Consider the following 22,151-nt stretch of genomic DNA (forward strand, 5'->3'; position numbering starts at 1 on the left):
ATCTGGGGAATGGGATATTTGATGGCTTTAATTCAGATTTTCAAGTATGAATTTGAGCCAAGCAGTGCCAGGTTGACAACTTTCTTCTCCTGGAGACAGCTGTGGGTGGCTGGGATATGAAAGCCTCAACTATGAAAATCATGACCCTGTTCCCACTGAGGGGAGTGTGTCATATTCCTCAGGTGTTTGGGGGTGAAAGAGGTTGAGGAGGGTGGGCTTCCCAGAACTTCCCAGAGCAGTTTCCTATAGACGTTTTTCTGTGGAGCTGATTTCCTGTTGGGAAGGAGTCTGGTCGGGTGAGGAAAACTCTTGCCCAGGCGTGCAGACCCACACTTCAAGAGCAGTTTGTGGCCAGCTCTCAATGACTGGGGCTTTGAAATACAGTGCTTTATTAGAATCTAGAAGAACAGGAGCTACACACCCTGAAAGGCTGTAAACTACAGGATAGTTATGAGTGCAGCTTCTGGAATTGACAGGTTTGGATGCTCCATCTGACCCTGCCACTTGCTGGCTGTGTATCCTGCCGATGTTACTTAACTTTTCCCTGGTGGGAATAATAATACACCTACCTCACTGAGTTGCTGTGAGTTGGATAACTCACACCACATGCTTAGCACAGTATCTCCTGAGTGCTCAGTAAAGGCGTCTCAATGCCTTCCACCTGCCAGACACACTGGCAGTTGTTTTGACCTGCAGCATTTTATCGTGTCTTCATTACAACCTGTGTGACAGATGTGTGGTGTTCTCATTTATGGATGCCAAACTCAAGGGTCAGGGAGTAAATATCTCCTTCAAGGTCACGCAGAAGGCAAGCAAGAGAGCACAAGCCTGTGCGACATCATGCTCCTTTCAGACCTGCTTTTCTAGAAAGCCCTTTTCAAAGTGAAAGGTAACACTCATTAATTTAGCTAAGTTTGATAAACTAACACCTCTTTGAGATGGAAAATGAAATATTTCTCTAATATTTATCCCAAAGCTTTTAGTGTTACATAGGAACACTGAAACTGGCTCTACTGTGAACTCCAGAAGCCCAGAGGAAACACTACTCGCTGTCATTAGATGTTGGCCCTGCAAAGTCTTCATTCACCTAGTTATTTGCTGTTAAGGCTGCCTCTGGATCTCAGGGCTTAATAGACATTGCCTTGTTTAAAGTTTTGTTGTCATTTGAATTCAGCCAATATTCTTTGTGTATTTGCTGTGGGCCAGGCACTGTGCTAAACACAGGAGGGGTAGACAGGTGAAAAAGGCGTGGTTTTCCATGACCTCCATGTCTGATGAGGAAACAGCTCAGGTATGAATACCTAAGGGAGTGTGCTGAGTGTTCTACCTGGGGGATGAGCCGAGGGCTGTGGGAGCAGAGAGGTGGGACTAATTCTTAGGGAACAAGGTCACTTCATGGTGGAGGGTACTTTCTTGAATGATTAGTTTGCATTTTTTAGGTGGAAAAGATGGGAAAGAGCTGGGAAAGGCTTGGTGTGGCTGGGGGATGTGGTGGTTTGCTGACACAAAGTGGAGAAGAAGTACTCCTTATCCTTGAGGGGCTCATGCTGGTGGGGTGGAGCAGGAAGACAAGCAGACATTTACAAGTCAAGTGCCCAGGGAGGAGAGGGGAAGACAACGGAGGACGGGGGGAGCCAGGGAAGGCTTCGGAGGAATAATTGAGCTGTGCTTTGAAAAGGAAAGATTTTAACAGAGCCCAAGAGTGAGGAGGGCCTTCCTGCAAAGAGCAAATGGTCAGGGTGGAGACCTGGAGGCATGAGTGAGCATGTCATGTTCATAAATGGTCTGGTGAGGCTGGAGCACAGGCTGCAAATGAGGGAGTGTCCAGGCGAGACTGGGGAAGTCCACAGGCTCCTTTCCAGAGAGGAACTTTAAAGCAGTCCTAAGGGGACTGAACAAGAAATTCTTAGAGTAAGACAGTCCCTATAAACACGGATGGCCAACATTTTTTCCGTGAGATGATGTATACAGTGTAAAGCCCATCTAAATTTCTCCTTAATGCCTTGTGCTTTTCAAGCTGTTTGGCTATGCCATCTACCACCCCGTCTCTGTCAATCCAAGAAGCCGGGGTTAACTGGGGACTAAGGCTTGACCCTGTAGTTTTGTTACAGGTGTATTAGTTTCCCATTGATGTTGGAAAACTCACTACACACTTAGTTGCTTAAAAAAAACACACCAGCTTATTTGCTTACAGTTCTGGAAGTCAGAAGGCTGAAGTCAAGCTGCTAGTAGGATTGCACTCCTTCTGGGGGCTTTGAGGAGAAACCGTGCCCTTCCCTTCTCCAGCTTTGAGAGGCTGCCTACATGCATTGGCTCGTGGCCCCTCCTCCCATCACTCTAATCTCTTGCTTCTGTAATCTCATCTCCTTCTCTGACTCTTACCCTCCTACCTCCCACTTATAAGGAGGACCCTTGTGATTACACTGGACCCACCCAGGTAATCCAGGATAATCTCCCATGTCAAAATCCTTAATTTAATCATCACCACAAAGTCCCATTGCCATATAAGGTAACATTCACAGGTTCTGGGGGTTAGGATGTGGACATCTTTGGAAGGGAGGGGGGACATTATCAGCCTAGCATAATAGTACTTGCATTTTGGGGTCTTATGATTACTCAAGCAATAGGACAACTTCTGTGCCAGCAGGACCACCTGCCACTTTCCCCCATCCACTCTGGTTGTTGTTTATGGGAAATTTAGTGATCCTGTTTCCCAGAAAAATGAAGAAGAGGAAAAACCATGCATCCCCACCCTACCCTTAAGCATTCTTCTTTAGAAGTGTTTATGAAGGAGAGTGACAATAATGAAGTTAAAAATAGTAAATGCCCAAGGCAGCCAGTATAGAATAAAGAGCTTTGTATCCCAAGTTCAGAGTTCAGTCCTCAGCTCTTATGAATGCTTTGATCCTAGACAAGTCACCTCATTTCTCTGGGCCTGAGTTTCTACATTCATAAAATAAAGAGGTCCTTTTTCTAGTTATTAAGGGGTCTTGCTTTTTATTGATGCATTATTGAGACCAACTGCTGTTTTAAATGTTCCTGTCATCTTTTCTGCCACCCAGAGTAATGGGAAGAGAAGGTGACTAGGAAGCACAGCTCTCAAACACATTTTCTTTGTCTTTTTTTTTTGAGACGGAGTTTCGCTCTGTTGCCCAGGCGGGAGTGCAGTGGCACAATCTTGGTTCACTGCAACCTCCGCCTCCCGAGTTCAAATGATTCTCCTGCCCCAGCCTGTAGCTGGGACTACAGGCATGTGCCACCACACTCCTCAAATGTTTGTTTTTAGTAAAGATGGGGTTTCACCATGTTGGCTAGGCTGGTCTCGAACTCCTGACCTCAAGTGATCTGGTTGTCTTGGCCTCCCAGAGTGCTGGGATTACAGGCGTGAGCTACCGTGCTAGGCCTCAAACACCTTTCCAAACATGCTTCTGGAATGTGCTGGTTTTTCTCTGTAGATGCACTGACATTGTAACTCTTCAATTCCCTCCATTCAGACTTCTGTCTCATGAGTTTTTCTTTAAAGTGTTGTTCACACATCTGCCCTCCTTTTGCTAGTCTCTTCTTGGACAGCCCCCTTCCATGGAAGGGATCACTATTTCGTGCCTTGTAGAAACCCCTGGGCTGGGAATCATTAGACCCCACTTCCTGTCTCAGCTCCATCATCTGCTAACTGGGTGGCCTATGGGAGTCACTTAATGTAATCTATAAAATATGAATAATTATATGTCCTCTGCCTACCACACAAGCCTGTTGTGAGGGTCAAATGAGGTAACAGCTGTAAAAGTACTTCAAAAAACATAAGACACCATTCAAAAACAACATGGCTTGATTATTTTATTACTATTGACTAGATAATTTTTGGGATTTAGAGACTTGTGTCCCTTTCTATAATTTGTTGTCTGTGTGTCCATGTTCATGTGTGTACAGGAGTACGTGTGTGTGTTTGCATGTGCACACATGGATGTATGTGTGTTTGTTTGAAAAGTTCGTTCATTTTGAAACAGGACAGCCTGGATCAGGCCTGGATCACGAGTTTTACCCACACATTCCCACCTCCCCTGGAAACTGTCCCTGGCTGCAGGTAGGAGTCATTTGTTTTTTCAGCTCCTCCTTTCCCGTGCTTTGTTGGAGGCTACTTGCATTTCATCGGTAATAACTTTGGAGCAATATGTTGTTTCTTTCCTGGGGGCCCCTAGAGCTGACTGGGCCTCTTCATGATGCTGGATAGGAAAACTTGCTGTTAATTAAACTTCACAAAGCCACATGCCGATTTCCTGACCTTCAGTCAATACCCAGGGAGTCTTGTTACCTACAGGGGGGCAGAAACCACATAGCAAGAAGTGAAATCTTTGGCCTTATCTGTGTTTCTCCTTGGAAAGCCTCCCTGGCCATCCTGGGTAGTTAGCAGAGAAAGTGGATACAAGTGTTTGAAATGCATACTCCTTGTTTTTGGTATTTTTTGTTTTCCTACTTCAAGGGAATTTTTGTGTTTTTTTTTACCTTCCGAAGCAGGAATAGCACTTAGTCCCTGAATTGTTTGACAAGAAGTTACCTGTTGATGCTAAGCAGATAAACGGTGTTCCAATATGCTTTGATTTCTAAATCAGAAACCTTAGCCCTTTTCAGTAACAGAGTTTGTAGCAGAGCTAGGCCTGATGGTATGTACATTTCTGCCTGTAGGTTAGGAAGGATTGGAGCCAGATTTTAAGCTTGAGTTACTCTGATCTCAGACAAGGCTCCGAAGAGCCCTTGTTCATTTCTTGCGGTATTTCACTAAGTGTCAGAAGTATTTCATTAGTTATCAGAACAAAGATCACATTCGCCATAAGAATGCTGCATTGAACTTTCTCCAAGTCATTCATAACTCTGGTTCCAGAAGAAAGATGCGATGGGCTATGGAAAAAGCCTGACTGCAATATGTGTGTCCCAGAAGGGGGATCTCAGTTCTGCATCTGGAATCCACTAGGGCTTTTCCTCCAGCGCACACCTAGTGCCAGCCTGCGATGCCTTCATATGAGGATGGGAGGAAGGAATTTCCCGCATGTGGGGGTTGCTATTGTTTCCTTTGCTCATCCTACCTGCAGGAGCCTGCACATATTGTTGATTCAGTCATAGTAATCACAGCCATTTTTGCAGGACCTACTATGTGCCACATCATTGACATGTACTATTTGAACCTCAACCAGCCCCAGTTTACAGAGGACACTGAACTAAGGTAAAGAAGTCCCCAGCATCCTGCTCCAGGAAGGGACGGAATGGGATTTGAGTGCAGGGTTCCCTGACTCTAACATCCTTGCTCTTCTCATTGCCACCCCGAGCCCACAATGTGGACACAGGTAATTTACGTGAGGTTTAGGGGATACCCGCTGTGGTTGACCTGTAATACACATGGCCTGCCTGTTGGTTCTCAGGATAAAGTGCTCACATCCGTCAAGGGTTTTTTAGGTCGTCACTTGCTTGTCAATCCATAAGCCCTTTTCTGGATGTGTAGTCCTTTTGTCTTGTCTCTATTAATAGTAACAAGAGCAATGACAGCTGATATTTATCGATGGTTTCCTCTGTAGTAGGTTGAATAATTCCCTGCCCTCTCCCACTCAGTCCTCAAAGATAGCAGGCCCTAGTCCTGGACCCTGTAAATGCCAACTTATTTGGAAAAAGGGTCTTTTCAGATGAGATTAAGTATCTTGAGATGGGGAGAATATTCTGGATTATTCAGGTGAGTTCTATGTGCAATTATGAATGTCCTTATAAGAGACAAGCAGAGGGAGATGTAACATGCAGGCACACAAGAGGGTGGCTGATGTGAAGATAGAATAGAGAGAGACTTGAAGATGCAGCTCTTGAAGACTGGAGTGATATAGCCACAGCCAAGGCATGCTGGCGGCCACCAGAAGCTGGAAGAGGCCAGGAAACAGATCCTCCCCTAGAGCCTCTGAAAGGAGCATGGCCCTGCTGCCACCTTGATTTCAGCCTAGTGATGCTGATTTCAAATTTCTGGCCTCCAGAACTGTAAAAGAATAGATTTCTGTTGTTATAAATCACCAAGTTTGTGGTACCCTGTTACAGCAGCTACAGAAACTAATGCACTGTAGGAGGCTCTGAGCTAAACCTCATAGGACCCTTATGCATGAATTATCTTTAGTGTGTCTTGTGTAACATGAGAAGAATTCTGTGCTTACAGCGACAATGTGATGAGCTCTGGGTCCCAGAGCCAGTAGGCTGCAGAGCAGGGATTTAAACCAGAGAACCTGGCTTTAAAGCCCAGCTTGTAACACTGAGTTATTCTCCCTTCCTGCTCCCAACTCCATTCTCGCCCTTATGCCCCCGGTCAGGCCTTGCCCCAGAGCCTTCCTTTCCCCATTTATGGTTTAGCTTCCAAGCACACAATATATTTTATCTTCCCTCATGAATCTTTTTTCATGCAGAAACATTTGGTTCTCTTGTGGGCCACATGGATCCAGCAGCAATTAATTAAAATTGCCCTTTTTCTCAGTGATTGGACCACAGTTCATTGTGGGCTAGTGCTGAGAACGTTTCCTTTCTCGATTTGGGGGGAAACAATAATTTTTCCCGTTTTCCAGTAAGTCCTCACTTCAAATAGTCTATCCCTGTAATCCTCTGTGAATGGGAATTTGGTACGTAAAAGCTGTACTGTGTTGCAGTTGTTAAGCTCTTTAGAGGCTTGCCCTTATTCATTCAGTCACATTTGTTAATATCTGTTCACACAGACTTAGTAGCTTGGACAGGTTCTTCAATGTCTTTTAGACTCAGTTTCCTCATCTATAAAATAAAGTAACTTTGATCTTTGCAGTGATGGTTAAATGGGATTACACACATAATTCATTTAGCAGGTATTTGATACAGCATAGCCATCTACATACAGAACGTATTATTTAAATACAGTTGTCCCTTGGTGTGCAGTGGGGATTGATATTGATTCCAGGACTCCCCTGCACATACCAAAATCTGAGGATGTACAAGTCCCTTTTATAAAATGGTGTAGTATTTGTGTATAACATACACACATCTTCCTATACTTTAAATCATCCCTAAATTATATATGATACTGATACAATGTAAATACTTTGTAAATAGTTGTACTGTATTGTTTAGGGAATAATGACAAGAAAAAAGTCTATGCATGTTCAATATTGAGGCAACCATCCATTTTTTTCACAATATTTTTGATTCATAGTTGGTTGAATCCACAGATGCAGAACTCATGGATATGGCTGACCGTACACTGTGCTAATTATTTTTATGGATAGGTAAACTCGAGTAGAGATCTCTCCTGGCTTTAATTAACTGAAGGTGACAGACCTGCATCTAAATAACTTCCTCTAATGCAAGGAAGAAAGCTATGCCTCTTCTTATTATCATGGTTGATAATTATGCTTGCGATGCTTCATACTTATAATAAAGAAAGAAATAGAAGTGATATAGAGTAAGTGGGTACATAGGCAGTGATATAGAAATTGAGAGTGGGAGAAACATCCAGCATATGAGAGAAATACCATTGCTTCCTCCACGGGCCTTTCACATAAAAGATGCTCAAGAAGTGTAGTTGTGTTATAATCATTATTGCTGTAGTACTAATGTATTCAGCAGAACTTACTGCTGAAAATAGTTCTTCAGGTTCCTTCAACCTGCCGGGGGTCAGCCTCTAGGGCAGAGGGCACTGTTTGACAGTCCCTGGGAGAGAGGGGATAGGATCTCCATTTGCTTAGCACCTGCCCTGGTCAGGCACTGGGCCCCACAGGTAAACTCATTTGGTCTCCTCTAACCCCCGTAGTCCTGGAGGGCCACACAGGTTCAGATTACAACCCATACTAACAACAGGCATGACTCCTAAGAGGGCTCCTCTTAGTTACTCTGGAGAAATGAATGCATTTACTATTCTTTCATGCAAAGCCGCCTCCGTACTCCTCAGTCCCATGTTTGGCTACCTGCCTCTGCAACAGTTTGCACATATCACATTGGAGGCTCTGTGTCTCTTACCTTCAGGGCAGTGCAGCCGTCACGGTAACTACCATTTACAGAGCGTTCACTGAGGGCCAAGCCCTGTGCTAGGCGCTTTCCCTGAATCATTGAGTTTATCTGTACGACAGCCAGGGGAGGCAGGCATTGTTGTCTCCATTTTGCTGCTGGAGACAGGGTGTGGAATGACTTGCCCACAATAACACAGGTAATTAGTGGCTGATCTGGCCTGTCTGATGGAATACCTGGGCTCTTTCTACCATCCTATGTTACCACCTCTGTCCCTGTTGGTCTCTTCTTCTCTTCACCTTCAGAGATGTCTTGCCCAGCACAAAATACAGCAAGAAAAATCATCTTTGCTCTGAGCTATCTAATATTCTCTCAGCCTTAGCTGGAAGCATCTCTCTTTTAAACTTCCACTGACTGATTTCTTACCTTTGTGCGAATCCAAAAAGATGCCTCTTCCTCTGGTCAGATTCATCTCCTTGCTGGGAGGACACACTGGATTTCAACTCCCAGGTGTCCTTGTGCAGTGAGTAACCTGCTCAACTGTAGGTGGCATCCTTGCAGCCTCTCCACCATTGATTTCTGTGGCACTAAAATGGGTTCCTTGAACACCCACTCACTTGTCCGTATTCCACTCCTCCGGGCCCACACTGAATAAGGCACCTGAAGGTCCGTTCTGGAAACCCAGATCACTCTGATGCACAGCAGCACCCGTGAGCACTGTGGTTGGCTTGTTCTTAGGAAAACTTGGCTGATTTTCAAACACAATCCTAGAAGAAGAGAAGCCACCTGATGGCAATATCTGGGGGTGTGAGTCTAAATCATCTCCTGGGGTCATTTCCCCCAGAAGGCCTGAGTCTTTTATTCTTAAGGTTGCTGCTGTGTTTTATTTTGGCAGCTGGGGTTGGGGGACAGCCCCATGGAACTCACATCCTGGGAGGCTGACGGGTGGGTCACTGAGGATAGGGTCTTCTAGAGGCTTGGCTTCCTGGTGCAAGAAAAGCCCTTTAACATCTGAGTGACTCTAAAACCACCTTTCTGCTTCCTCTGCCTAGGTGGCTTGCCTCTTGACTTCTGGAAGAGCTCCTGAATCCATCTGTGAAAAGACCTCTCTCTTTTCACTTTATTGGAACACATTCGTCATTCCTTCCTGTGGCCATACCCCCCATAAGCCTGTGGGGTCCTTCTTTCCTAAAGGCTCAGAGCAAACCTGTCAGCTGATTCTCATGCTGGCCTTTAAACTCAGGTCTTCAGCACATGGTGGGGAGCAGCAGCAGATCTAGTCAAACCTGCAGCTAACGTATGTGACACTGTGTGCTGCACAGTAGGCGACCAGGGAAGCTTTCGTTTTCATCTTCTTAATTTTTATTTCCCTAAGTGGTCAGAGTTTTGCCTCTTATCTTCTGTAGACACCAGATAATTTATTACCCAGAACAGCCCTGGCAGGAATTTCAGTCTTAGAACTTCTAAGAAGACATCTGCACTCAACCTAAACCATTTGCTCACAGGCTCTTTGAACTTAGCACATGATATCCTTTCTCCCTTTGGCAGGTGATCCTAGTGGAACAGGGTGGGTTTTAGGAAAACAGGGCTCTCTTTCCAGCTCGAGGCTGCACACTCCCTTCCTCCCAGCTTGCCTTGGCTCAAGCGGCTCCTTGGTGAACACACACGTTTCTGGTCCTCAGCTGCTGCTCCCTCCCATTTTCCCTCCCTTTAATTTGGGCTCTTAGGTCGCTCTAGGTAGCCACTGGCTGCTGATCTAATTTTCCTAGCTCCCTTTAATTCCCACCCAGATGTGTGGGGCTGCCTTGACTTCTTGCATATGGAAACTCCTAGCCTTTCTGTCTCTATGAATTAATCCAAAGCAGTAGCCTTTATTGACCGATTCGTTACAAATGCTGAGCAACGAGGCTCTGGGCCCACCCGTATGTCACTTCAGCATACATTCCCAGGGTGCCTCTGTGTCAGACTCAGAGCTAGTCTCAGGGATCATGCACACACCAATAAGAAACAGGGAGCATAGCCCTGGAGAATGAAACTTACTAATACAGTGTTAATGTGGTAAAGGGGTGTGCAGACTGCCCCCGAGAGTACTAACAGTGGGGAAAGCACATGGGCGCTGGTGTTTATGTTGGGCTGGAAGTACAGAAGTAGGTAGGGTAGGGTTCCAGGAGGGAGTCTTGCTGCACAAGAGCCCCATGTGTTTGGGAAATGGTGAGTCATTAGTGATGGTTGGGAAGGGTTGTGAGCAGAATACAGGGGAAGGGAGACGAAGACCGGAGTTGAATCTGGGAAGATAGACTGAAACCAGATGATGAAGGGTGGAATGTGACATCAAACCAAATATGCCCCAAAACTGTCTTGGTTTGAACTTTATTTTCTAGGCAGAAATGAGCCAGGTGGGTCTTTCAAATAGAGAGTAATGACCAGGGCTGTGCTTAGAAAGACAAATCCAGTGGAGAGGGAAGTCAGAAGTGTGTGAGATTCCTTACTTGGGTACCTGACAGATGGGGATGCTCTTAGCCTACTGGGAATGTGCACTGGGGTGTTTGTCATCACTGAAAAGATTGGACTGGACATCATAAAGTCATTGTTCTTCTTCCCACAGGCTATGAGATTCAAGCATATTCAGACTCTAAGAAGCTTCCGCCTTGGCATGAGCTTGATGCTGGTCTGTGCTGATCTAAAATCTTTCTGGGAGTATATGACTTTTCTGTTCTTGATGAGACAGTTCAGAGGAATATTTTGTCCTTGAGCTATTTCTGTCCCTCTGGTCTTTGGGGCTTACAGTGTATTTATAAGTGGGCATTTTATATCCAAATTGAAATGTCTGCATATTTAGGCATTAAGATTACTGATTTGGTTTCTCTTTTTGACTCTGCTTACACAGCAGTATGAAAGGGTAAGAAATGACAAATGAGTCTGCTTCAACTGAGCCTCACTGGGTCTACTGCCCAGGGGAAATCATTGCCCAGAGTTTCCTTTTGATCAATTCGGAAATATATTCTGTATATACTGTGTACATTTTTCATATACTGTATACATTTTTTCTTTAAAAACACACACGCACAAATGAGAGCATGTTTAGTGTCCTCAGCTTAGTATCTTTACTGTCTTATTCTTTTTCACTTAACTATGTTTTTGAGAGCTTTCTATATCAGTATATACACAGCTGCCTCATTCTTTTAAACAGCTTCATAGTACTCCAATATCTGAATGCACCATAATTAAACTAGCTCCTTATTTTCCTGTTTAAGGATACTTAGATTGTCTTTCAGATTTACAATTTACAACCACCACTCAGGTATGCAGAACACAATTTATTTTTCTATAACTAGATGTGGTTCATGAGCCTCTGCTTCTATTGCTGAAGGAAAACTTTGCCAATTCCAGGAGACTCAGATGCTCAGACACTTCGTGTTAAGCATGATCAATTCAGGGTTTGTGTTCAGCTCAGTTAGGACTCTCTCCTCTCTCTCCTCTCCTCTTCCCAGGAGTTGTGACCTGGATCCCCAGGTGAGGGGCTCCTGTGCAGGCTTGGCAAAGGAAGCAAGCTGTCGGCTGTGCTTCAAGCTGTTGGCCACCTTCCACCCTTGCTGTGGCTGCTGCTGAAATCTCTGCATGTACCCTCCTGGCCTTCTGTCACCAAGGGCCACATACTCTGTGGAACCACAAAGGGGTGATCCACCCACTCTCAGGTGGGCCCCTCCACCTTGATGCCTCCCTCCCACATCCTAGTCAGGTGCTATGTTGGACACTGGCTTCCCCATAAAGCGTGCAAGTCCCTTCTGTTCTCAGGCCCCTAAACACATCTGGGATTTCTACTGTTCCCCAGCCCAGGCCACTGCATTCTGTCCTAATCTCTGAATACTGCCTTTTGGTTCCTCCCTCATCTGCCTGCTAGTCAAACTCTCCACTCGCCCAGGCTGGAGTGCAATGGCACGATCTTGGCTCACTGCAACCTCCACCTCCCGGTTCAAGCAATTCTTGTGCCTCAGCCTCCCAAGTAGCTGGGACCACAGGCATATACCCACCACGCCCAGCTGATTTTTGTATGTTTAGTAGAGATGGGGTTTCACCATGTTGGCCAGGCTGGTCTTGAACTCCTGACCTCAGGTGATCCACTTGCTTCGGCCTCCCAAAGTCCTGGCGAGCCACCACGTCCAGCCTGCTAGCCAAACTCTTAATTTCCTTGGGTTCAGAAAGGTCATTCCAAGGTCATAACACTTCTTCATAGTCTGTAGTATAAGCTCTACCTCTGCCTACTGTTTTCCAGACTTTGGCTCTTGACGGATAAAGCTCAGTTTTTCCAATTTAAAGAAACCTTTTCCCTCCTCATACTGATCTTTGAGTCTTCCCTTCTCTGGCGCCATCATCCTCAGTCTCACTCTAGAAGAACTGTGTGGAAAGAAGGAATGACTGAAGTGCACTGGCCAGTTCCTCAGTTCGCCGTCCTGCTATGGTTTCAGGTGTCCTGCCAGCTCCCCAGGGCTGCACTGAGGATCCCCACACTCACATCTCTGTGTGCTCTTACAGGCACTTGAGAAGGACTATTCCTCGGTATAATTTCTACCACCTAGTGTTGTTTTAATGTCTATAAAAACCTTTTTAAAAGATACGTGTGGTCATACGAAAGTATTTTGGCAAAAAGCATTTCCCTTGATAGTCATTGTGAATTACATCTCCCTCCTCCCTCTCCTAGCTTAAAGTGCCAATGCTTTGTATCAATGCCAGGAGAAATAGAGGAGTATCTGTCCACATTTCGGAGGCTGGCATTGAGGCAGCCCTCAGATGCAGCCTCCTCACATTTGTAACCAGGACCCTGTGATACTTAGTCTCCGGGAAATTTGCCCCAAAACATTGGCTTGGGAGTTTAGCCTTGATATATAGTAACAGTTCAAAGTGCAAATGTGGCATAAAGGCTCTCTTTAAGCCACATGGACATCATTCATTAGACATAGTAAAATCCAGTAGTATCTTAGATTTTCTCCACAGAATCTAGTACGGGGACTTAGATTCCCCACTATTCAGCTTTCTCCAACAATAAATAGGCTTTCATCTCATGAGCTTCCTTCTCATCTTCCCTATGGAAGAATTTATTTCTGTTTCTGTAGCAACTCAACTTAGGTAGCAAGATGCAAGGAATGCCACCTCTCTCTCTCTTTTTTTTTTTTTTTTTTTGAGACTGGGTCTTGCTCTGTTGCCCAGGCTGGCGTGCAGTGGCACAATCTCAGCTCACTGCCACCTCCGCCTCCCAGTTCAAGCAATTCTTGTGCCTCAGCCTCTCCCGAGTAGCTGGGACCACAGGTGTGCACCCATCACGCCTGGCTAATTTTTTGTGTTTTTAGTAGAGACGGGGTTTTGCCATGTTGGCCAGGCTGGTCTGGAACTCCTGGCCTTAAGTGATTCTCCCACCTCAGCCTCCGAAAGTGCTGGGATTACGGGTGTGAGCCACCATGCTGGCTGGAATGCCACCGCTCTTAATGCTATAAAACTCAGGACCTTCAAGGTTAAGCAGTGCAAAGAGACTTTCCACGCGGGCAGGGGTGGTCAGCCTCATTGCCTATCTGCCTTCGTGGAGTTCCACTTTACTGTGGGGTTCTCGGGCTCCACTCCTCTGGTTCCTCGAGGGCAGTCCCTGGGGCTGCTGCTCTGTGGGATGCTGTGGCCCGTGTGGGGTTCATGTTAGCACAGCTGAGAGAGGCAGGGCCCCTCAAAGGAACTTGCCTGAGCTCTAAGGGAAAACAAGATGGAAATAAACACGGAGAGCCTAAGAAACACAAAACAGCCTGGCTCCGGAGGGCGGGGCTCTCACTCTGCCCACTCCCCTCTGTCCTGGAAACTGAGAGGTAGGAAGCCCCCCTATAGCTGCAGGCTGCTGACAGCTTTGCCTGGGTGGCTTTCCAGCTCTGACAGCTCTTGAGCTCTTAATTCTTCACTCCTTTTGAAAATAAAGGCTGAGTCTTAGCCCCTGCTGGGTCCCTCTCCATTCTGAGGACCTGTCTCTTCTCTAGGTGTTTGATACCAGAAATGCTCTCACACAATAGATGAGACTTTTGTTCCTACATAGAAGGAGGTGGCTTTGTCCTCAGGGCCATAATAGTTTAACAGTCTTTTAATAAGATATAATAATTCATATAACAGAAATTAAACAGGCACAATAATGATGAGGGGAGATTTTTCTCCCTTTGGCAATAGTGGTTTGAGCCATTCGTTTGTTATTTCAGCTTTTCTAGGGTCAATTAACTGAGCACCTATTATGTGCTAGTCATTGTAGTAGGCTATAGGGATATAAGAAATAAGACATAGTCCCTGCCCTGAAGGAGCCTGCAGCCTGGTCAATTAAGGCAGGTGTGCAAACAATAAGCATAATAGAAGATTGTGCTGTGACAGCTACATGAGTCCCAGTGGAAGGACAAAAGAGAAGGGCATCAATTCTTTGAAGGAGAGGGTTGGAGGGCGGTTTGGACCAGGAAAAACTTCATTGACACAAAATGCTTCCGTTGAATCCTGAAGGGTGACTAGGTCATTATTTTGGGAAACGGTGCTGGAGAAAGCAGCTGAGGAGGAGGAAGCAGCATAGGTCAAAGCATGGAGAATAAAGTCCCTTGGCCTACTGAGGAGGTGCAAGTGGTGTGGATGGTCCATGCAGGGCCAGGGCTGACAAGAGATGCAGCAGGAGCCAGGCTGTATAGGTTGAGTGGGTAAGCTAAGGAGTTTGGGTGGAATGCAGAGAGAAGGGGTGGGTGGAAGAGCCAGCTGTCTTCAGGGGATGGTGGTACTTGGGAGTAAGACAGAACAGTGGTTCTCACTGTGGCCCACAGACCAAGAGCATCATCATCACCTGAGAACTTGTTAAAAATGCAGATTCTCAGGCCGTGCCCTAGACCTCTTGAATCAGAGTTTTTGCAGGTGGGGCTTCACAGTCTTTTGTAACAAGTCCTCTAGGTGAGTCTGATGTTTGTTCAAGTTTAAGGACTACTGAGATAGAGAATATGGGAAGAGCTAGAGGGGCATCAGTTTTGTGGAGGAAAGATGGTCAATCCAGACTTGAGTGTGTTGACTTCGAAGTGACACGTGGAGCTATCAAAGTGCAGTCCCAGGACCCACCACATCAGCTTCATCTGGGAGCTTGTTACAAATGAAGCAGAGGCCTGTCCTAGACCCGCTGAAGCAGAAGCTGGATTTTAATGAGACCCCCGGGTGACTTATGTGCACTTTTCAGGCTCTAGTCTGGAGGTTAGCTAGGCACATGGGGTTGATGCTCAGGAGAGGGATCTTGGCAGGAAACGGAAAGGTGGGAGTTGTCAGTTCCAGGTGATGATTGCAGATGACACATTTCCAGAGTGAGTGTGTAGGGAGGGAGACTGGATGGAGTGACTTTGCTTGAGTCATGCTGACTGCTTAGCATTATCTTTGTAGAGCTGTGGAAGATCACACATAACCAGCCCTGGATGGCAGCCAGCCTGTTGTAAGGAAAACATGCTGTTTGCAGCCATTATCTCAACAGCTATTATAGCAACAGCAATTTTCCCAGACACCCATTGGATGAACTGGGCCTGGAACCTGGTCTTAGAACCGTTAGTGTGCACTGTCATGTTCTTCTCATAGAGCCCTACTTTATGGTGGGGTGGGGGCGGGGTGGGGGTGTTCCATGTACTTACGTTGTCAGGGCTGGAAATGTGAACAAGTGGAAAAAAAATCACACATGATGCTCAATAGGCACTCATAGAAGTTGCTCAATAAAGGTTTGTTAAATATTGTTGAAACAAATCATTAAAAATTGCTTTCAGATTTAAAAAATGCATTTCTATCAGTACAATTTGACTTTACAACATCCTTGTAAGTAAGCATGCTTTCTTAAAAAAAAAACTTTATTGAGATATAACTTACATACCGTAAAAATCACCATTTAAAAATACTATGTAACTCAATAGTTTTGGTATATTTACAAGGTTGTGTGACTATCACGACTATCTAATTGCAGAACAGTTCCATCATCCTAAAAAGACACTCCATCCCTTTAGCAGTCACTCTCTTTTCCCCTCTCTCTCCAATCCCTGGAAACCACTCTCTGTCTCTATGGATTTGCCTATTCTAGACATTCTATAGAAATGGAATCATATGTGTCTGGCTTCTTTCACTTCTTTCACTTAGAATATTTTGTAGGTTTATCTATGTTACAGTATATATCAGCACTTATGGCTGAATAATAATCCACTCTATGGATATACCAATGTTTTATTTATCTCTACATCAGTTGATAGGCATTTGGGTTGTTTCTGCATTTTTGGCTATTATGAATAATGTAGCTATGAACATTCATGTATAAGTTTATATATAAATGTATGTTTTCATTTCTCTTGGGCATATACCTAGGACTGCAATTGCTAGGTCTTGTGGTAACACTACATTTAGTCTTTTGAGGAGCTCCCAGATAGTTTTCCAAAGTGACTACACCATTTTACCTACCCACTAGGAATGTATGAGGTTACCAATTTATCTTTCCCAACACACTATTATCTGTCTTTTTTGAGTATAGCCATCCTAGTGAACATGAAATGGTCATACTCTCATTTTACAGCTAAGAAAACTGAAGGTGCATTATTTGCCAAAGTTGGTAGAGCTATTAAATAGCCAAACTAGAGCTTTTCTTACATAAAGGCAAATACTTGTATGATGCATACTCTGTGTGAAGCATTAGGTCATTTGCTCTTAAGTCATTTAATCTTTGTAACTATCTATAACAAAGGTACTATTATTGTGTTTATTTGTAAATGAATACAAGGCCAGAACTGGGCTTGGAGTGCAGCTAGGGAGGTTCTTAGGGGGCAACATTTAAGAAGACGTTACTCTCAGGTTCCTACCAGCACTTCCACGACCCTGACTGTTATCTCCTTAAATATTGCATCCTAGTTGCTTCACTGGCCTCATCTTAATCCTGGTCCTGTTTGAAGAAACTGAGGCATACAAAGATTGGGTAACTTACCCAAAGTTTCCAAACTAGCAAGTAGCAGAGCTGGGATTCAAACCCCAGAAAGCTGGCCTCAGGGTCCATGTTGTAAACCACTAGCCTACACTGACTCCCACATCTCTGATCTGCAAACTGTGCCTTTTCCATTTCTTTCTGAAGACATAACTTTCAGAAATTAGCCAGTGCTTTGACAAGTGGAGCACCTAAAGTAAAATCCCAGAGATGGGTTCTGGGGAGACTAAGCAGAACTACTCAACAGCTCCCCTGGGCGCCTACCACATGATTCTCCTGAAGGAGTTTACTGGCCACACAGATCGCCTCGCCACATCTGTACTTATCACAACTCTGCATAAATCTGCCCAGTTCCGTGGAGGCCCCCCTGCAAGCGGCCAGATGGACTCTGTCCTGTTGGAGAAGAGGCCATTCAGACCCGTCAGGATTATTAGCTCTGACCAGCTGTAAGGAAAACAAACGTTCTCCTGGCCAAGCCAGAATGAATCTGCCACTTGTCCAAATGTTCTGAGTCAAATACCCAGAAATCAGATCTCTCATAAACACACCCAATTTGGTAGCTCATGCTCTTTGGTCTTTTAGAATTAACTGGTCATTTGCATTCATTTCGTCACCTTTCCAATGCTGTTGCTCTGTCATTGGGTTTTGAATGGTTCTCCAATTTAGGCAGAGCTTCCCACAAGGCAATATGAATACAAAAATATGCATTGGTGCTTGTATATTTTACCCCCTCAGGCCTTTGGGAAGATGCTTACACAAGTCATCAGCCAACAGCAGGTTCTTCTTCTGCTCCCCAAGAGGAAGCTCAAGTCAGTTTTGGTTCATCAGTGCTGAGTGAGCTCCAGCAGGGCAGCCTGTCCCGGGCCAGCAGATCTTTTGTATCTGCCTCAAACTCAGAGGTTTTTGGTTTGAATTTCATTGCCATTTTTCCTTCATTAAAAATGGTAATTTGCAGTGTTGAATTTTCACCCTTTTGTTTGGAATTTCTATTTTATTCTATGACTGATTATCAAAGCTGTGGGTCTGTGGACCAGCAGCATTGGCATCTCCCAGGAGCTTGTTGGAAATGCAGACTCTCAGGCTGCACCCTAGATGTCCTAGATCCAGAATTTGCAACTTAACAAGATCCCAGGTGATGCCTGTGAACACTCAAGTTTGAGAAGTGCTATTCCACATGTCCATTTCTCTGTTACCTTCAGCTAGGGTCTCCATTCAGTACTTACTTTGAGGGTAAAATTTTTTGGTAGACTTTCAGATCTTAAAAAAACACACATACGCAGAAATTCTTTCCTTTGCCTTTGCATGATGTCATTCATTTTACCTGGCCTGCCACAAGAAAGAAAAAGGCAAATTACATCCAAGTTTTATATATATGTGTATATATACACACACACACACACATATATACATATATATGACTAACTTCTTAATTGCATCTCTTAAAACCCCCATCATTAACAGAGTCCCAAGTGTTGCCAAGATTAATTGAGAAAGACCTAAATGCAAAATAAACACTGTGGCGTGGTTTAATTCCATATCAGCTAAGAATGAAGGTGCAATTAGTAATAAAGATGTTAATAATTAGTTGTGGTCTATTAAATTTTATGTTCAGTGATTATGTGGAGAGTGAAGAAAGAATTTTCTCATGAGGGCAGAAATCAATGTTTCACCCTTGATTGCTATTTTAATGTGCTTATTTTAATGAGGCCATCTTGTAGAAACCCTTGGGCACATTTCCAATTTTACGTAAATGTAAAATTAATTATTATGGAAGCATATAATTTTAGAGTTGGAGCGACCTTGGCGGTCATTTAATCCAGCTCAGTCATCTTAAAAGTAAGTAAGAGTTAGTTGACTTACTTAAGTCCTTCCACAGAGATTTGGAACCTGCGCTCCTCAACTCTAATGCCAGTGAAGGCGAAACCTTTTCTGATCCCTTCAGACAGAAGTGCTTTTTCTTGCCTCAGAATTTCCCAAAGCAACATTTATTGTATGGCCTCTAAGGCCCTTACCCAGCCCTGCACTGTGATCTAGTTGCTTTCAGTTGTAAGATTGGGGTCTTGAAAACTATGGATGATTAATTTTTGTATGTCTTCATCATTGCTAACTCTGTGTTTTGCAAACAGTAGTTGCACAATAAATATTCATGCAGTGGTATTCTGGAGCTGGTTTTTACCTGCTCACCAGAGCTCACTGTGTCTTCACATTGGTAGCTTGATATCAGCCATGATGGAAGTATTTACACCATAGGAGTGGGCAAATGCTACAAATCAGGGCTTCTACCCTGTCCTGCCCACGTCCCCCACCCCATCCCACCTCAGGGCAGTGGGTCTTTACAAAAATCTAAAGATCTAAACCAGGCTTGTCCAACCCATGGCCCATGGGTGTCATGTGGCCCAGGATGGCTTTGAATGCAGCCCAACACAAATTCGTAAACGTTCTTAAAACATTATGAGATTTTTTTTTGCAATATATTTTTTTAGCTCATCAACTGTCATTAGTGTTAGTGTATTTTATGTGTGACCCAAGACAATTCTTCTTCTAAACCAGTGTGAAGATGGCCATTTACCCATTGCTTTGCCTGGGCTGCTTCAAGAGTGATGAAGGAGCCAAGTATTTAACGCCCTTGAATATTTTCAGGATTAAAGTCAGTGCAAGTGAGGCCTTGGGACTGCACTAGAATTTGGTTGCTTATCTAAGTTCCATTACCTAGAAAAGCTCTTTGAGTATGAATGGTGAAGGAAACAGGGTCTGAAATACTACAGTTAGTTGAAGGAGCAAAAAATACTTGATTAGGAAAAAAAAGTGAACAGGAAAGTTTCCTGTGGCTGAAATTGCAATCATATGTTTATACTTCTCTGAAAACCTTCAGTGGCTCCCAGTGACCTACAAAAATGCCCAGACTCTTTGCATAAAAATTACACGCTGACCATAGTTTACTGTTCTAATCTCATTTCCAACCACTTGCATCATCCACTGTTCATCCTCTGTTGATTCCCTCTTTCATTCTACTTTCCAACTTCTATGGAGCCTCTGTTCCAGCCTCCATGATGGTCCCTTCTAAAATGCATTCCCCCTGCTTCCCAGTTCTACCATAGACCCTTTCCCAAGCTTCCGTTCCTACCTAGTCCTCTCTACCAGGGACCAGAGCTTCTGAGTTAACATGAAATTCATCCGATTCTGATCATCTCCTCTCTTGTCTATCTCTCTTTAGGAGCAGGACCCGTGGTACCATCGGCCCTGGCAAGTATGGCTATGGTAAGGCCCCATATATCTTACCACTGCAGACAGACACTGCACACACGCCACAGAGGCTCCGGAGACAGAAGCTCTCATCCCGCCATTCCAGGTCCCAGGGAGCATCTTCTGCTAGGCATGGCTACAGTTCACCAGCCCACCAGGTCCCCCAACACGGGCCTTTGTACCAAAGTGACAGTGGCCCTCACTCTGGACTGCAGGCTGCGGAGGCCCCCATCTACCAGCTACCTTTGACCCATGATCAAGGCTACCCTGCAGCTTCAAGTCTCTTTCACAGCCCAGAAACAAGCAACAACCATGGTGTGGGGACCCATGGGGCAACTCAGAGCTTCTCTCAGCCTGCCCGATCTACAGCAATCTCATGCATCGGGGCCTATCGGCAGTACAAGCTGTGCAACACCAACGTGAGTACACACAACCCATACCGGGCCTGGAAACAGCTGCCCCTCGTTTTTCTGTCATTTGGCACTAAGCATGATGAAGACAGCAAGGATATGGTGTCTGGGCCATGTTAACACACCTTTTAATCTTCCTCCTTTCTCTTTGCTTTCCATGTATTCTCCCCACATAGTTTTCTTCTTTTTTTTAAAGTTATTGCCTTAGTAACTTATACATTGCTTCTTGAATTGCTTATTGACAATCGCTTAATGGTGGTATTAATTATTAACAGCTATTGCTGCAAAACAACCTCCAAATTCTCAGTGACTCATATTAACAATGTTTATTCTTTGCTCAAGTGCAATATACAAGTTTCCCAGAGGTTCTCTGCTATTCCAGGTGTAAACACTAGGTATTGTAGCATGAAGAAGTCTGAGAGTGAAGTTGTGAAGAGTCTTCTCTTAGGGGAAGAGCTGGAACAGCTGAGGTGATAGATGGCACACAGAGGCCTCTGGGCAGCAGTAAATTCCTAACTGGTGTGGAAGTATGTTGTTATTTTAAGGACCTGTATAGCTGTACTCATGCGTATATATACAGGTATACCCACTTTGGATATCAGTTCAATAAATATTTATTGATTTTATCTTCATGCATTTACATAATATCTACGATTATTAAAAACTCATAAGCCAGGCCTTGTGCTCAGCACTTTTTTTTTGAGATGGAGTCTTGCTCTGTCACCCAGGCTGGAGCACAGTGGCACGATCTTGTCTCACTGCAACCTCTGCCTCCCAGGTTCAAGCAATTTTCCTGCCTCAGCCTCCCGAGTAGCTGGGACTACAGGTGCGCACCACTATACCCAGCTAATTTTTCTGTTTTTTTAGTAGAGACGGGGTTTCACTATGTTGGCCAGGATGGTTTCCATCTCTTGACCTTGTGATCTGCCTGCCTCTGCCTCCCAAAGTGCTGGGATTACAAGTGTGAGCCACCGCACCTGGCCTGTGCTCAGCACTTTTTCTACTAACTCCATTTCATCTCCTTAACCATGAGTTTGCTCTTCTCTTCATTTTATAGTTGCAAAGAGAGGTAAAATAACTTGCTGAAGATGCCACAGCTAGTGAGTAGTAGAACCAACTATCAATGTTAATTGTATATGGTGACCAAAGGAATTTTTTTAAATATCAGTTTAAAGACTGCGTATTAAAGAGAAGTGAATGAGAGGATGTTAAGAGGTTAAATTTCTGAGCCGGTATATTTTTCATTAATAATTTAATCTGCCTTAATACTCTGTTGCTGGGTAACAGGACAGCTGTTCTATATTAGCTTCAATTTCCTCATTAAAAATATATTTCCTGCTATAGAGTCCATAGAAATGACTTAATTTGTGATCTTAATAATTTCATTGAATGCCTGGGTTGCTTTTTAGCTTATTCTTCCACTGTCAGACTTCAGGAATCATTAATTTTAAAAAGCAGTAATTTTTCTAAGGCCATTGCTGATCAGTCAACCAGTAAGTCTTCATTGAGCATCATTGCTTGTCTTGTAA

At 44.4% G+C, this 22,151-nt stretch overlaps 1 protein-coding gene across 1 annotated transcript in view; it reads left to right on the forward strand.

Moving 5' to 3' along the window:
• Positions 1 to 22,151, forward strand: part of THSD4 (thrombospondin type 1 domain containing 4) — a 665,075-nt gene that overhangs the window by 104,421 nt on the left and 538,503 nt on the right. The window contains exon 5 of the mRNA XM_034939056.4: positions 20,184 to 20,631. Coding sequence (XP_034794947.1) covers positions 20,184 to 20,631 — 448 coding nt within the window. The remainder of the gene's footprint in view (positions 1 to 20,183; positions 20,632 to 22,151) is intronic.

The sequence above is a fragment of the Pan paniscus genome, chromosome 16 (assembly GCF_029289425.2).
Source record: "Pan paniscus chromosome 16, NHGRI_mPanPan1-v2.0_pri, whole genome shotgun sequence".
NCBI lineage: Eukaryota > Metazoa > Chordata > Mammalia > Primates > Hominidae > Pan > Pan paniscus.